At 36.3% G+C, this 16329-nt stretch overlaps 1 protein-coding gene across 10 annotated transcripts in view; it reads left to right on the forward strand.

The window, feature by feature from the left end:
- KIF6 (kinesin family member 6) overlaps positions 1-16329 on the forward strand; it is a 157510-nt gene that overhangs the window by 125321 nt on the left and 15860 nt on the right. For 9 of the 10 annotated variants that reach the window (XR_014850759.1, XR_014850760.1, XR_014850761.1 and 6 more), the window contains exons 17-19: positions 10396-10477; positions 11459-11594; positions 13136-13224. Coding sequence is in view for 7 of the 10 variants with exons in the window: in XM_085055068.1 (XP_084911194.1) it covers positions 10396-10477; positions 11459-11594; positions 13136-13224 (307 nt within the window). In the remaining 3 variants the exon portion in view is untranslated. The remainder of the gene's footprint in view (positions 1-10395; positions 10478-11458; positions 11595-13135; positions 13225-16329) is intronic. The other variant, XM_085055069.1, reaches the window with a different exon arrangement.

The following is a 16329-nucleotide window of genomic DNA, read 5'->3' on the forward strand; positions in this document are numbered from 1 at the left end:
AAACACACCATTGTTTCAACTAGAAACCAAGTTAACATCTTCCAGCTGCCTTTCTTTTTTTCTTAACTTAAAGCATTTTATGGTTAAAACTCTTCAAGAAGCTATTCTAGTTGGATGTTAAAGAGCACAGATCTGTTTTCCTTATGGCTGTGCTTAAGATGTGGATTTCTTTTTGAAGGAAAACACCACTACTTAGCCCATTGCTCTTAGCTATCTCTTTTAAAACACCATATGCTGGGAGTTAACAAAGGACACAAATAGATGGGAGGTATCGTCAGAGACAAGGGGTTACTAAAAGTTTGCCAGTACACCACCAGAAACATTGAATACTTTGTGTAAATTTGCAAGGATTCATCTCAGTGTGACTTTCATCTTTATTAACTGCAAAAAATACCTTTTTATGAAAATAACTGCTTTTAGTTATCTTGATTAAGGTCTTCCAGAGTAACATGTTTAACTCCACTTTTAGGCAGGATTTAAAATTCCTTTTGCATGCCTAACTACACTTTCAGGCAGTATTTAAAATGAAATAATGTGCATATTGCTTAAGTATTGACAGCAAAAACACTGGGTCAAAAACATGCTTCTGGGTGGAAAAGATGGGAGAAAAGAGTAGAAAGAGAAGCTTTCCCTAGGATTTGCAGTGTTGTAGAAGAAAAGTTGGTGTTTTATTCAATTCTAGTGAAGCATTATCTTTTAATGCTTTAAACTAGTGTTTCTGAAAACGCAAAGCCTGATGGCAAAACCTTTCTGCATTAATGTTGTGAGAAGGTTTATTGGCAGTAAACTACTGTCCAACTCCATTGTCTCTGTAGAGCAACTTGAAATGAAAAGAAAAAAAAATAGGACAAATGTGGGTCTCTGTAAGGAATTTGCATCCTTTGTACAGATTTCAGTATTAAGGCACGGTTTTATCAACATTTTATTAAAAAAACCCAACCAAACAAAACAAAAAATCCACTTGTTTTTCTAGGTTTTGTAACTTGAATTTTAGAAATAAGATGCTGTATTTCTGATGTTATTCAAAGAGCTATTCCCAAGTTCTTTTTTAAGCAAAATTCCCTTGAAAAAGCTGATTCCTCATAAAAAATAAAATGACAAGGTGAGTCAGAAACAACGGATATATTTGAATCCCTGAAAACGAATGCCAAATGCCCAAGAGCAAAGATTTTGGCATATTATTTTTATATCTGGATTTGTAACACATAATTTGTTTCAAGCAAAAATAGGGAAATTTCTCCTTATCTTTTTTCCCTCTACAGCTTTGTCAGTACCATCTTTTCCTATATTTTCAAAGCTAGATGCCTGTTCTGAAGATATTAGTATCTATGCCCTTTTTCTTCCCCTGCTGTGTTTTCTTTATAGCATGTTTCATTCTGCTTACCTTTCCTTGATTAGAAGTGAAAGAACATGATCAACACTAGAGTAGCACAGGGACAGACAGTGCTGTATAATGAATTGATCAGGGTACTACTGCAGGAGTATTCCAGACAGTCCTAGGAAAGGGTTTCAAGCAATGATTCCTCCAATGCTTGTGATGCTGCCACCACCTCATATCTGATACCTGATGGGATGCAAATATATTTTCTGACACATTTCTGCATATCTGAAGAGTTAGAATGGGGAACTGCTGATCCCAGTTGTCCAGAGTGTTAGATCCCAGAATTACAGAATGATTTGGGTTGGAAAAGTGATTTAATGATCTTGCAGTCCAACCTTTCAGCCATGGGGAGGAACATCTTTCACTAGATCAGGTTGCTCAAAGTTCTATCCAGCCTCACCTTGAACTCTTCCAATGTGTAACAGGCCACTAGGAATGCTGGCCCACCATGATTTGTACCTGCTCTGGATATAAGTGTATGGTAGTCCTCTCTGCAACCATTGCAGCATCTCACAGACATATATAACATGAATTAGTCTAATAATTATAACAGTCTTGAACTCATCTGCTGTGAGCTGTGTGAATGGAAAGCATATAGCACTTCCAAACTGGTGGTTTGCATCAGAGTTAATCCGTTATTTAAATAAATCCATATTTAAATAAAATGAGCTTGGTTTCTTTCACTGCTTTATATCTTGTAACTGAGATGACATTTAACTTCTTTCATATGAAGCAGAAGAGTCTTGATCTGTAGTAAAGCCATGAAATGAAGAGACACAAGTGTTTTCAATCACAAAATGACAGAAGCTGAGGAAACTGGCAGTTTGTGTTTTCCCACACAAATCCAGCATAGTCCATGGAGAATAACAGATGGCCTGTTTTAAGACCATCATTCTTGGTGCTGAAAAATGATATCTTATGTATGGGCTAAATAAAGCACTTTAGAGAAATAATCTGAAGTCCATAATTTAAGGAGGGTTTTTGTTTGTTTGGGGTTTTTTTGGTTGGTTGGTTGGTTGGTTTTGGGGTTTTTTGTTTGGTTGGGTTTTTTTTTTTGCAAGAGGTAAGGCAACATGTCCCCAGTGCTACCAGGCATCCAAGGACTAAAATATGCTAAAGAGCTGTGTAGTCAGTTTGCAATAGCCTCAGAATAAGGGAAATATTTCTCTTAGGGATTCACAATTTTGATATTCACAATGTTTCTGTGGGTTATGTTCTTCTATACATTTGTGCTTGAAATGTCAAGCAACAGTGGTGTTTTTGTAAAAGTTCCTGGGCATGCAGTGCACTGATTTTATTCCTAGGGTGACCTCTAGTGGTATCAAGGCCACTTTCTTTAGGGGGTAGTTTAATTTCTTTAGTCTATTTCAAAGGAAATAGGAATTCTGACTGACAGAAAGCTGGTAAAATTGTGCTTGCTAAAAAGGATGTTGATTTTTCATTGTTGCTAAGACAAAGATGCCAGTAGCACAACTGGATGAAAATTCAAAACCACTTTGAAAAATGCAGTACCTCTTTGCCTTTTTTTAAGAGTTTTATTCTGCCAAATATAAAGATACTTTTGAATTTGCTTTGTACAATTATTGTAACATATTAGGTACTTTTAGAAATATTTACAAATAAGCTTTTAATCAAATACTTGAAACATCTACAGACAATTAAGTTTGAAAACATATTTAAGTAGTTGTGTAGGACATTACAAGTGGTTAGACTTTAGCCCATGGTAACTGTGAAGTCACACACCACAAAAAACTTACTCTCTTGGTGTTGCATCCGATTTTGTGCTTCAAGTCAGCATAGTTTATGGCTGAAATGACGAGCTCTTGAAGAGTTTTTAAATTTTTTTATCTACCAAATTCTTCTGTAAAGATGATCACAATCAGGAATAAAGCCATGGATTCAGAGCAGCAGCTAGACAAGCTGTAATGGTTCCCTCGCCACAGTACTTGAGGTTTCTTCTTAGGTAATATGTTTTGGGCTTTTCCCAGTATTACATAGGAATTAAGTTTAAAACTGTAGGAGTATATCCTAAGAAGAAGACATTTCTTACACCTGTCCCTTCAGGCCTCAAACTCACACAGACCTTTCTTTCCACCAGTTTCTCTTCAGGCTTTCTAGGGTGTTTTGTACTTTTATTTGTTGCTGTATTTTTTCTATTACTCTTTCTAGCAGGTTTTACTACGTGCAATGCTAAATTGTAGAGGCAGGCATAAGTCTTCCCTTTCAGTGTGTCTTCAAGGAAGAGAATACTGATATTTACTGGAAGTCTTTGCATATATGTCCTTTTTAAGTGTCAGAGAAAATTCTGAGATTACTTGTGTGTTCCAATTAAGCTTTGCATACGACCCACTCAAATTCAGCTATCAGATCTCAGAAAAGAGAAAAGACATTTTTGGATCAAGTGATTTTTTTTTTAGGAGTCATGAACTTGTAGCACAGCTATCCAGTACTCAGTTTTATTGACACTGACTTTGGCATTTCACTGTTTTTGGAACAGCTTGCAGTCTCTGTAAGCTTTCTTGCAGTATTTCTTCTGAAATACTGAAAAGTTCAGTGTGAATTGCATTATTATTTAGAAACTCCTCCTGGTGTCTAAAAAGTATGCAAGACAGAATCTAGAGATGAAGCTTTCAGTTCTCTAGTTTGGTCTACTAAATTAAGACATTAAGATTCTGTGATAGTCACACATTTAAAAAGTCATCAAAGAAGTTTGCAGGATCTCCATGTCCATGGAGTTTTCACTATATCTGGACATAATCTGGTTCAGTTTTCACCCAGCCTTGAGCAGTATTTTGAACCAAGGCTTCCATGGTACCTTCCAACCAGAGTGATTCTATGATTCTGAAACAGGACTTGAAGCAGAGTGAACAAAAAATAAATCTGGTTCTATGCACATAGGCTACAGATTCTAGTCTTGAGCTCGTTTGTGTAACTTCAGTATATCTTTGAGTACCTTCTCTCTCTTTTGGCTCTAAAACATTGGGAGAAAGTGTAACTAAGAATAAGATGCAGTTTAAGATGCTGTAAACTTCTTTCTTCTGGCCATGTCCAGTGGATGTGTTGGATACCTTGACTAGTTCTGTTTCAGTCAAGGTTTCCTGCATGAAATCGCTCTGTAATAAAATTCTGTAATCTCATGAACTGTAAACAATGAGTGGAGCTCTTTCACATTTGTATTTCTTTGAGCTTTTCAAGGTCAGACCTAGAATAGCAATTTCTATCTAGCTGATCATGTAAAGGACAGGACAAGGAGTGAATGAGAAATAGGATAGCTAATGTGATATCCAGCATTTCAGAACAACCTGCAGGTCTGGTGAAAAACTTCTTCCATTGTACTTTTCACTGAAATAGCTAAAGGAAATTAATTCATTCCTTCTTTGCTGAAAATTTTTTGCATATTCAAGATCAAAATAAATAATGACTTGGAACAAGTAGCTAATAATATCCCACAAATGTGCAGAGGTTGGATATAACTTCTCCAGATAAGAATCTTGTGGATAAGCTGTAATTGTTTCTGGATATGTTAGGATTGTCTTTTCTCAGTATACAGTACAGTGCAATTTAGCCAACAGCTACCAGAGCATCAAGCCCAGTGTCCTTTCTTTCACAGGTCATAGGAAAGAACTGAGTTATGAGAACTCCCTAAATAGCTCTATATTTCTTGTACCTTCTTGAGCTGGCAGCCCAGCACAGACAGCCCAGCTGTTCTGCAGCTGCAGCCAGCAGATATGTGCATAGGAAGACCAGCAAAAGCATAGCACTCCATGAGGGATATGAGTGTGGCAGCAGGGGAAGGGGGTCCCAAAATCATAATCTGCTCCCTACAACTGCCCAAGTTTCACATGGCCCTGAGCTAACACATGTGCCAGAACACTGAACAACATCAAAATTAATCTGCTCAAAGAATAACATTCCTGGTGACATGAAATCCTATAGCTGTAGTTTCAGAAATTTTCTGGAAAACTCATACATCATTCCAACATTTAAAAAAGCATTTAGGAAACTGTTTTAGAGGACCAGTGGTGTAGCCATGTGGGAGAATGGACGCAAGACTTTCTGTAGTACTTTTGTCTTTATTGTACACTAACTGAGGTGGGGTCTTAGCACATCTCTCTGCTATTTGCACAGAAAAAAAAATCAGATCCATGATAGAGGGGCTTCAGCCCAATACCTTTTGTCTTATTTGGGCCAAGAGTTAAACTAAATAATTTATAGTGCAACCACATGCGCATAATATATTTACTTCACCAATAATGGTGTGTCTTTCCTTTGTGTTTTCCATCTCCTGTACTTTTCTCTTGCAGATGAAAGGACATTTGCTAATACCTTGTAGCAGAAAGATCAAAATTGTTCAGACTGGTACTGCCATATACATTTGTTTGGTTAGTATTCACTTCTTGAGTCAAGGTCAAAACCTCATTTTTTGCCTAACTTGAAGTTACACATCAGTTTCATGGCCCATCTGTTCCTATACACAGCTGAAACAGAAGCAGTTAAGGATAAATATGTATGCTTATTTTTCCTTAATATTCTTTCAAATGACGTTGCTATAAATTTGGTGTACAGTCCAGAATAAATGCTTCTGTGCATTGTCTTAAGCATTTGTACTGACAACCACAGACAGTTTTATGAAAAACACAGGTAAAACACCCCTTATTTTTGGAAAACACTAGGCCTATTGAATTGATCCCACAGTTGCTGCACATTCCTAAATGTGATCTGCAAGCACAGACTTTACTGCCCATGCCTGTGTATGTTGTTCATGCACAGTAATCTGTGACAACTCGATGTGACTGCACTTTAGCACCCTTAAGTATGTCTTATTCTTAGGAAAGTTGTGTTAAATGAGTCCTTCTCTTGACTATGCTTTACAGAAGTTGTGGTGCTTACTGAACTGCAATCTGGATATTGGTGGTGGTATATTCCTAGTGTCTCATGTTTGTCCTAAGCAACAGGGTTCAGAAGAATTTTCCATCCTTTTCTGTAAAGAAGAGTATGACAAAGCTTAGCAAAGAGATTTTTTTTTCCATGAAAGCTCTTGGATTTTGTGGAAATGAAGGTTTACAAAGCCTCAATGTTTATGGATGATAAACCACACCCCTTCTTGGGAGGCAGAGAGAGATCATTCAAATATATCAGATACGATTTAATCTAATATTATGAACAAGATAAATGATGCAACAGTAATCTCGTGTAATCAAATGGTGAAAAATATTTATTAAGTGTAGGCAAGAATCTGAATTAGTGGGGGGTTCCTGGCTAAGACCCAGCTGTGTTACTATTCCACTAGATTAACTGGCATGTATGGAACATATTAAACTTGAAGCTGATTTTTTTTTCCCCAGTATATTTTACTTGTATATTTGGAAGGCAACAGAGAATTTTTAGCCATGATGGTTTCAGAAGCTTGCATGGCTTAAGGGCAGCTGACATGAAGGTAACACCTTCTGTTTTGTATGCTGTGTATTTTCAGGAAGAAAAATATAGATGACTGTTTTCAAAGAAGAAACTTGGGGGAATTGAAGTGTGAGTCTGTATTCAGGCAAAATAGCTCAGTGAGATGGGAAAAACAGCTCTGCTTTCCAGGTGCATATTGGCAGTTAGTGAATTAGTTTGAGCCAGTATTAAGCCACAAAAACAATAAGCAATGCAATGTTAAAAAAAAAAAAAAAGAAAGAAAGAAAAAAAAGGGGAAAAAAAAGCAACATACCAATGGACTCTTCTACTAAATTCAGTGATTAAAATAAAAGTCCAAATCAACAAAATACTGGTGTCCTTAATCCCCTGCACATTGAATAACTTGTAAAATGCTGAAAATAGGACAGTTCGTTTCAGTGCATTCTATGACAAACTAGCTAAAAATTTTAAAAATCTGTTACATTAGGGTTAAATAAATTCTTCTAAAACCCACAATATAAACTCATCCAGACATTAGAATATTTTCACCCTCTCCTGAGTTACATTGTGCCTACCCATCTTAGCTTTGTATAAGGTACACACGTGGTGCTCAGTAAAAAACGTAGACTGACATGGCCCAGGGGAAGCATAAGAAAGAAAAAGAGGAGAATTACTTATAAGATGATCCTGAATTATGATAGATGCATACTTCTTTTTAAAAAAAAAAAAAGTTACAACATATGTTCCAGTTTGAAAGCACTTAAGCTCGAGTTTGCCAAAAGCTGCAAAGCTGATAAATAAAGCAGTAAATATATTAATAGAATACTGAAGTCAATTCTAAATTTGGTCACTTCAAGTGACTATAAATTTAAGCAGATAAACACAAGACTATCCAGTGAAAAAAATGAAAATATTTGACTGCAACAGTACAGATGGAGGGCAGGGCACAATGTTATTTGAGGCGCAAGACAATAAATCCCTAGGAGTTTGACTTCCAGGACACACTCAGGTCGAGAAATACGTGAGCACCCCAGAGAGTGTAAAGTTCAGGGTCACAGAGAGTTTCTTCAAAATTTTCTGACTGTAGACAAGAATCTGCCAGAGTATTTCAGGTTGTTGCCGCCTTGCAGTAACTACAGCGATAACACTTGGGATCTCATGCTGGAAATAGTGGGTTTGATCCATGCTTTCCACATGGCTTTGAAATAGTGATCCAGTTAGCAGGTGCTACAATTTCTCTCTGGTACTGAATGATTTGATCATGTAGAATGTGTTGTAAAATTTACTATTTCCTGTACTCCAAAATTGGCCCTTTCATTAGAATAAAAAAAAAATGTCTTAAAATGCCTCTTCCAATCTTCTTTATGGAAAAAAAGTGCCAGAAATTACAAACCTTTATCATATGAACTGTCAACTCATGCAGAGTTCACCTTCCTCTCTAAGCAGGCAACTGGTATTAATTGTATTCTGTGCCCCACTTCACCCAATGGGTTGTACATGAATTTGAAACAAAAACAGCCTAAAAGTAAGCATAAAGTTTGCTGGCTATTTCACTACGCAGTGTAGCACTGTCAGTTTCTTCTTTACATCTTGTGACTCAGTATTCTTAAAAAAGACTTCACAACTTAGGATTCATAATTTTTGCCACTCAGCTTTATGTGCAGTTATGTTAATGTAAAGAAACTAATACTCCTTATCAGTACATTGCTGACTCCTGCCAAAGCAGCTCTGTTGTACAGCACTGGATGGAGGTATGCCAACAGAAACCCCTAGCATACACAGAGCCAATGTTTTCCTAAACATGCATGTCATACCTCCCCTGCACCCCTGAAACATGGGGCTGTATTATCCAGGATTAAATTGCAGCAACTGCATTTGTTACCCAGGAGAAGTCACTGGGGCACTCTTAGTGCATGTGGTATTACACTCCAACTGAATGAAATCATCTCAGTTGATGCACTAAAAGCATAGAGCTAAACTGTACAGCTGAGTTTCATATGACAAACTGTCGATCAATGACTTAAAATTCAACCCTGACTGAACAAAGCAGATACCACTTTGTGTTCTGTGCAGTTGCAGAAGTGATATCTGATAGTTAATACTTTAGCAGTAGCATCTCTACTACGTCTTTTAATATATTGCAATTTTTTTCATGTGTGTGGGCAAAAGCTGATGTCATGGTTTTTCAGTGCTTCGTAATTTACATGTACTTTGTATATGTGTGGTTAATACACATTTTTGGCTTCTGCATGGGAAGGAAGTTATATACAATAAAAAGAAACTCTTTAGAGGAAAAAAAGCTTTTAGCCAAAAGAAAGTATTTTTTTCTTAGGTATCTAAATTGGGTATCTTTTTATTACCTGTTTTGTTCAGGTATAACTTGTTATACAATATCACTCTTGTAGCATCTCCTCTGCCCTGATGTTTGTGCCTCCTGTCTTGTGTGTTCACTTTAGCATTTGAAACAGTTTATGTTTTTATCTTTTGAGGGTACCCTCTCCACCACAAATGTCTTCACCCTATCCTTCTTTTGTAATCACATGCAGCAAAGCCTTTCAAAGTATGAAATGAGACTTGTGCGTGGGCTTTGTACACCTTGACAGTCTGTATTAACATGCTTGAGTTAAGTACTCTAGTGAAATAAATGCTTTTTGGCTTCATCTGTATCAAGCTATAGGGTGCTACAACAAAAGATTAATGGTTTCAGTTGATGTGCCAACAGGCAGAGAGGGGTCATTGCTGCCCTCTTGTTCCAGACAGAATTCCTCTCCTGGAAGCAAGGGTGCACTCCTCAGGCCCTGTGACAGACTGACATAAAATTTATTTTCTTGGCAGAAATAATAGTTGGGGTGGAAACTTGCATGTATTGTACAGCAAATCTTTTGTTTCTTTCATTTTGCTTGAGTTAAAAAGGTCAAGCATGTTTTCTTGGGAACCTAAAATTCTTCTCATTCATCCTAAAAACAGAAACTGTTGTAACATTAGTAGGTAACTTTACATTTTCTTTCACCACTGAACATATAAGCCATGATGGAAAGACTGTTCTACCATCTCTCAGAATAAGCATATAGTATATTGCATGTTACAGGACAGGGAGATCATAAGCTGCTTTCTTAGGCTGACTTAGGCTACTCTTAAGGTATTTCCTTAGTTCTCCTTTACCTTGAAAATTTTCTCACATAATTTCAGGATATTTTCCTTATTTATACTAATTATCTGAATTTATTGCTTACCAAAGTTAATCTCTCTTTCAAGAGTTACTGCTATCTCTTCTTTTTGCAGCAACTTCTGGTCTTGCTTTTGTTGCATTTGATAGTGTTTTATGGCAAATATGAATGTTTAACTTGCTGTTTTTTATATCTAAAATTATTATTCCAGTCTTTAATGAGGAAAAAAACCCAATTGTAAGCAAATTAATTCAAATCACTAGTTATTGACTGTGTCCTCTACTAAGTAAGGCCTAAATAAGTAATTTGAAGAAGCATTTCTGGAAGAGGGAAATGGTTAATGACCCCCATTTTGTTAACTATCTCTTAAAGGCTAGTTTTTATTCTAATTAGAAGTTGCTTCTTTGGACATTATATATCATTGCTTAAATCTGATCATTTCTCCTATAGCTGTTTCAAATCCTTCTGAAGAACTAACGTTTGATCCAGTAGAAGAGAATCTTCGAATGCAAATTGAAGAAGAAAAAAAAAGGTATTACTTCTGCCTCAGACTTCTACCATCCTTCAGAAGATTAATTATACTGATACTATGTTCCAATTACAATTCGGTACACACAGCTACCCTCAAGGTTTTCTCTGACATTTTAAAAATATCAGCTTTGTGATTCACTAATAGTTTTTAAATTAGTGTATATGCTGTTGGTTTGTCTGTCAGATGCCGCAGTAGATGAGAGAAAAAAATTTATGCTTGAGCTAAAGGTCAAAAGTGAATAAAAACAGCTTAATGTCATCCCTGAGGATTAGTGTTTGAAACTTGTTGTTTGAATCCAAATGTATTGTGAGCCTTTTGGGTTGATTCAGGAAAGTCCTGCCTTTCTTGGCGTGAAGAAAACCTTTAGGTTATGCAGGACTCACTAAGTGTAAATAATATGCAGAATACACATTGGTTAACCAATCCTTACTCTAATGTCACTGTAGCCAGGAGGATTAAAAAAATAGATACAAGGATATCAATATGAAGTAATTTGCTAGCATTTATATTATTCATAATCTCTGAGGAAACTTCTGGCTTTCATACTCCTGGTTAATCTCCAAGTATCTGACAGCCAAGAGCTTGAAGCTTCCATCTGAAAGGGAAATCATTCTCAGCTCCTATCTGAATCCACGACCTGGTGACCAGTTATTTATTAATTGTAACATGTTGAGAATTCAAAAGAAATAATTTTCATAGTTGATTGAACCTGTATTTTAATTGTTAATCAATGTTGATCCCACTTGAATTTCACTAGCATCTTTATGAAGTAAAAGGTTTGTGGGATAAGTTTGTTGTACTGTCCAGTGAAGCTCTTATAAAATATTAGATGTTTCCTTCTACAGTCTGTCTGTGTCCTCTGCATCTCTGATTATTATATATTATTTTATAGTTTAAATCTTTAATTGTTCTAGGTAGGATATACCTTTGTTCAGATATATGTTGGAAGATCTGTAATACACTTTCTTCTTCTCATATTAGCTATAAAACAGCATTCAGTCACTTCAAAGGACTGAAGGTAGAGATAGAGCACCTGCAGCTTCTTATGGAAAAAGTGAGGATGAAGCTGCGAAAAGACTTTGAAGTCTGGTGGTCTGAAGAGGCAAAAAAATTCCAGGTAGGAAATCACTTTGCATTTCTTCTATTTCTTCTATTTTCTATTTCTTTTTCTTCTATTTCTATTTCTTCTATTTTCTTCTATTATTTTTCTTCCTATTTTCATGTAAATATAACATCTTCAATCATTTCTTAAAGAAGTGATTAATTGACTAGATGGAAAGGAGTATGAAGGATGGGATTAGGGGTTTGGGTCACCTGTGCTTATGCCAATGTGGGTTGGACAAAGGTAATGTGAATTATACTCATGAGAAACTAAAAAAAACAAACAAACCCATTTTTTTCCTGTTTAATTTCTGTTTTTCTGTTCTCCCAAACAACATGATTGATGGGGAAGAATGGGCCCAAAATGCCAACAACTCTGAAGGAACATTACCAGATCGCAATAAATAATCTTTTTAGTGCTAGCAAAAGTATGGTTTCATCAGGTTTATTGCCGCAAATATAGTTGCTTTTTAGCTTCCTTTGTTTGCAAAGACTCCAGTAACCTTTTAGCTTCCCTAGGCTCCCAGAGGGTCAGCAGCTCCCAGCACAGTGTTTCCTCACTCTCTCCCTGAGGTCTGCCAGTGTTTAAGCCCAGAGTGCTCTAATGCAATGACTTGGGTAAAAATGAGCTGAAGAGCTGTCATTTTAACCAGTGTATTAGAAGTTCATAACACAGTCAGTCTGAAAACTACACTCTACTGAAACAACACAGCTTTCTTATACTCCACTTCTGACACTTTTTTAATGACTTACAAAGCACTGCCATGAAATGTACATCAGCCTCATGAAAAAGAATGCTGAGTGCAGTCCATCCCATATCATTTATTATTAATTGGAAGAGAGGATTTACTCCATGAGGAAAAGTTGTTATAAATGAAGAAATGTTTAGCCCATATTTTGGTTAATTGCTATGAGTATAAATTTAAACTGTATTTTTAAGAAAACAGCCTAAAATAAATACAGAACTTAACATGGGGAACTTAGTTATCCATTCAGTGCCACCTAAGTAGCTTAAGTGCAAGTTATCATTGCCAAATACTTTTCCAGTTAAAATCCCTAACCATATTAGTGGCAAAGAGGGTGATGTTTTAGTCACCCTCCTGTCTAAATATTTAGGCTTTTCAAAGCACTGCAAGTAATATTCTTGAATCCACTGGAGCATGTTTTTCTCTATCCTTTAACAGGAGAGATCCAGGATTCAACCTCTCATGATTCATCAGTAGAAGATTAGAAAACTGGAAAAAGTAATTGGGATTGATTTCTTAGATCTTGACCTATCTATACATCTGAGCTTCCTGAGAAACTCAAACCAGTGAACACATGCTGTTACATATTAAAAACCTGTAACTTGAGCTTAAAAATACTTGGACCAATTCTAAATACTTTTCCCTTTGTTCAGAAATGTTTGTGCAAGTGGAGAAAATACTGTGTGATTCAGACTCTGTGTTTTCTGAATGAGTCATTGCTTACCTTGTTATTGCTGAAACTTATAGGCCAATATTAAGCACTGCAAAAAAATCCTATCTTACATAATTTTGTTTCTCAACCTAAACCCAGCAGGAAAAGCCAGAGGTGGTTACATCACCAAATACTGGGGCTGTTTCTCCACAGTTTATCAGATCTTCACAACACCTATCCACTAAGAGGTAAATTGTTTATTTTTCTCTTCCTTCCTTACATGGGAAAAAATGCAGTTTTAGTAAAAGTGCAGTTGACCAGAATGCTTTTGCAAATGTCACACTGAAACACTGCATTTCTAGTTACAACAGAAACAACTGTGTAGAATTTTTTTTCATTTAGTTGTTTGGCAGTCATATTGAAGGTAGCTTATTGTACCTCAGTTCTTTTGACTTGTTGGTCTTGGAACCTTGGAAACTTGTCTCTAAGGGCCCTATGACAGATTGCTAAGAAAGGCAAGCCTGTCATCAGTCAGTTTTGTTGTATGAGGAGACTCTGTCTCCTTTGGGATGTATTCAGGGGACTTCAAAACAAAAAACATTTAAAAACTATTTACAAAATATATTCTAGATAGATTTGCTATTGAAAAATGTCATGGTGCTACATTTATGCAGCATATTATTCCACAATGATATTACATTTGACATTATAAGATGCTGGTGCATCTAATCTTCTAATCTTACATTAGAAAAACGTTGTCATCTTGGTTGTTTCATCAACAGTCACCTCTGATTTCAAAACCTCTAATTTAAATTTGCAGTAATAGGTTTTTCATAACCAACAGAGAAAGTAGAGTGCAAGAAACGACATACCTGACTGTGCAGGTTTCCATATTCAAGGACAATAAATGGAAGTGTTCTCTCTCCTTCCCTCTTCCTTTCTCCCTCCCTCTTCCTCTTTCCCTCCCCACCTTTCTCATGCTCTCTTTTTGTCCTTCTCTCTCCCTCCTTTTACAATTACCATTTCTCTGATGAGTGGCTTTACCTACAATTTTATGACAATAGTCTGCATAAATTATGTTTCCTGCATTTTGGCAAGCATAATATGTCCTATATGTCATTAAATAATGAATACTGAATTTTCTTAAAACTGTAAAATATCTTCTACATTTTATTTTAAACTTCCATGTGTGTATAGTAAATGCTCCATAATCAGTACAGAAAAGGATAGACATAGTCCTCTAAAGTTGGCTGAGAAGACATTTTCAGATGTCTCAAACTGATGAAAACCAACTCCAGCCTTCTCTACTTTGCTTTAGTTCTTATTCTGTGTCCTCTCAAGACTTAGGCATTAATCACTTTGCAAATGGTTGGCAGGTTTTAGGCCTAATCTGTGCTGTTCATTTCTGGCCTTAGGCTGAAGGTTACTTATCCCAGAGAAAAGCTGATGGAACAGAACATGAGAGCATTTTTGGTCTAGCTTACTACAAAGTCAGCCAAATTAGCTCAAGCAATCCATGACTGTCACTCTCTTTAACTTTGGACTGTCCTTTGAACTAAGGACCTCTTGCACAACCTCTCTGCCCCACTGGTCTGGGGAACAATAATTTTCAGTTAGTGTGCTGATGCATTGCTCAGGAGAGTGATACTTTTTGCAGTCTAATTAAAAATTCTAGAATTAAAAGGAACACATGGTAATGCCCAGGCACTTCCCAGTGCAGTGAGAGACTGGCCTCCCGCAGTGGTGAATCCTCTTTCCCCTACCCTAGTCAGAAACAATATTGCATAACTGGTTTCTTTATGTTTTTTTAAGCTTTTCTATCAAATGCCTTTATGGTTCATTTTTATTATTGGAGGACAGGACTAAGAAATGTCCATCTGGCATTTTGAATAGAATGGGGAAAGGTACCTGGCTGCTTTCATCTGCCAAACTTAATTCAGAGTCCTGTACTGCCCCACATGATTTCCTGCAAAAAAGCAGATGTTCTTTACAGTGAACAGTTTCTTTGTGTCTAAGTAATGGGCATATTGACTGAGACTGACTGGATGATCCTTGCATTCATATCACAGACACAGAATATTCATCTTCTGGAACTAAAATTGTAGAGGGACCTGGGATGAATGTAGTTTTATTTTCCCATCTCTATCAATATTCTTGCAATAATCTTTAAAAGTCAAGTACTCTCTCCTTCCCATGGTTCTAGAAAGTTGATCTTATTTTATGTTAGGCCGTTTAAACATATTTTACTCAGGTACCTTTCCAGTGTGATGTATATGGAAGTAGAAACACTATTTCTGCTTTTTCTGAGGCAGGAGCTACAGGCTTAACATCCCACTGTGCATGAAAATTTACTTTTTCCTCTTCCTGAGGCAATAACATTTTTGAGTAAAGGTTTCCAATTTCACAGACTTTAAAACAATAAAATAGTAAAATATTTATTTCCCAAAGATTTCTTTGACCCTGGTTGACATAGGAACTTTACTTCCCAGTTCCCATGATTTTGCAGAATGAGTCTAGGCTACAGGCACTTCTCTGAGTTATACAGACATGAGAAACAAATGGCTCTTTTTTTTCTAGCTCACCTAAAATCAACAGTCTTTTCCTTTGGAATGCTATTGCTATCTTCACCCAGCAGAATAACCAGCCACAAAAGCAAAAGCTGGCATAAATTATATTTGATGTAATGCGGTGTAAATAAAACCTGTTTCCAAGATTGAATTCAGTTAACAGGTGTGTTCAATAGATTTAAGATCCAGAACTTAGTAGTCTGTATGTCAGAAATCTAAGACTGCTGTTGACAGAGTAAGTATGCAGTAAAACCATTCAGACAAACTCCTGAATGTGAATGGATATAAATACAATACTCAGGCTAGAAATAATAAATTATATATCTCAGCATGCAAAGGACACAGGTGTATTCCTAATCTTTCATGAGATCTTTATATATGTTTGAACAAAGTCTTTGATCACCTTCTAGTGCATGATTTGTGTAGATTGTTATTGTTTGGCACACCTTAGTCATGCTACCAGAGAAAATGAAGCCTTGGGAAGGCCCAAATTATATTTTATACTAAGTTAATTTATAACTGAAATAACAGAGAAGGGAAACTGGTGATCCTTTTAAGGCTTAAGAAGGATACACACATATAAAACGCACTCGATTCAATGTGGCCAAATGTCTCTTTTTTCAATTGAAAAAAAAATGGCTGAGTTGTTAAAGTGTTAAAATGAGTCTCTGTTAATAAAACAATCAAATAGTGAGCATTTCTGCCTGAGTCAGTAAGGTCTGGAAGCTTGTGGTGCTACCTGCAACTCATACTGTATATATGTTTATGTCTCTTAAGGGATTCTGT

This window comes from Lichenostomus cassidix, chromosome 3 (assembly GCF_008360975.1).
Source record: "Lichenostomus cassidix isolate B80296 chromosome 3, HeHo_3.0, whole genome shotgun sequence".
Taxonomy (NCBI): domain Eukaryota; kingdom Metazoa; phylum Chordata; class Aves; order Passeriformes; family Meliphagidae; genus Lichenostomus; species Lichenostomus cassidix.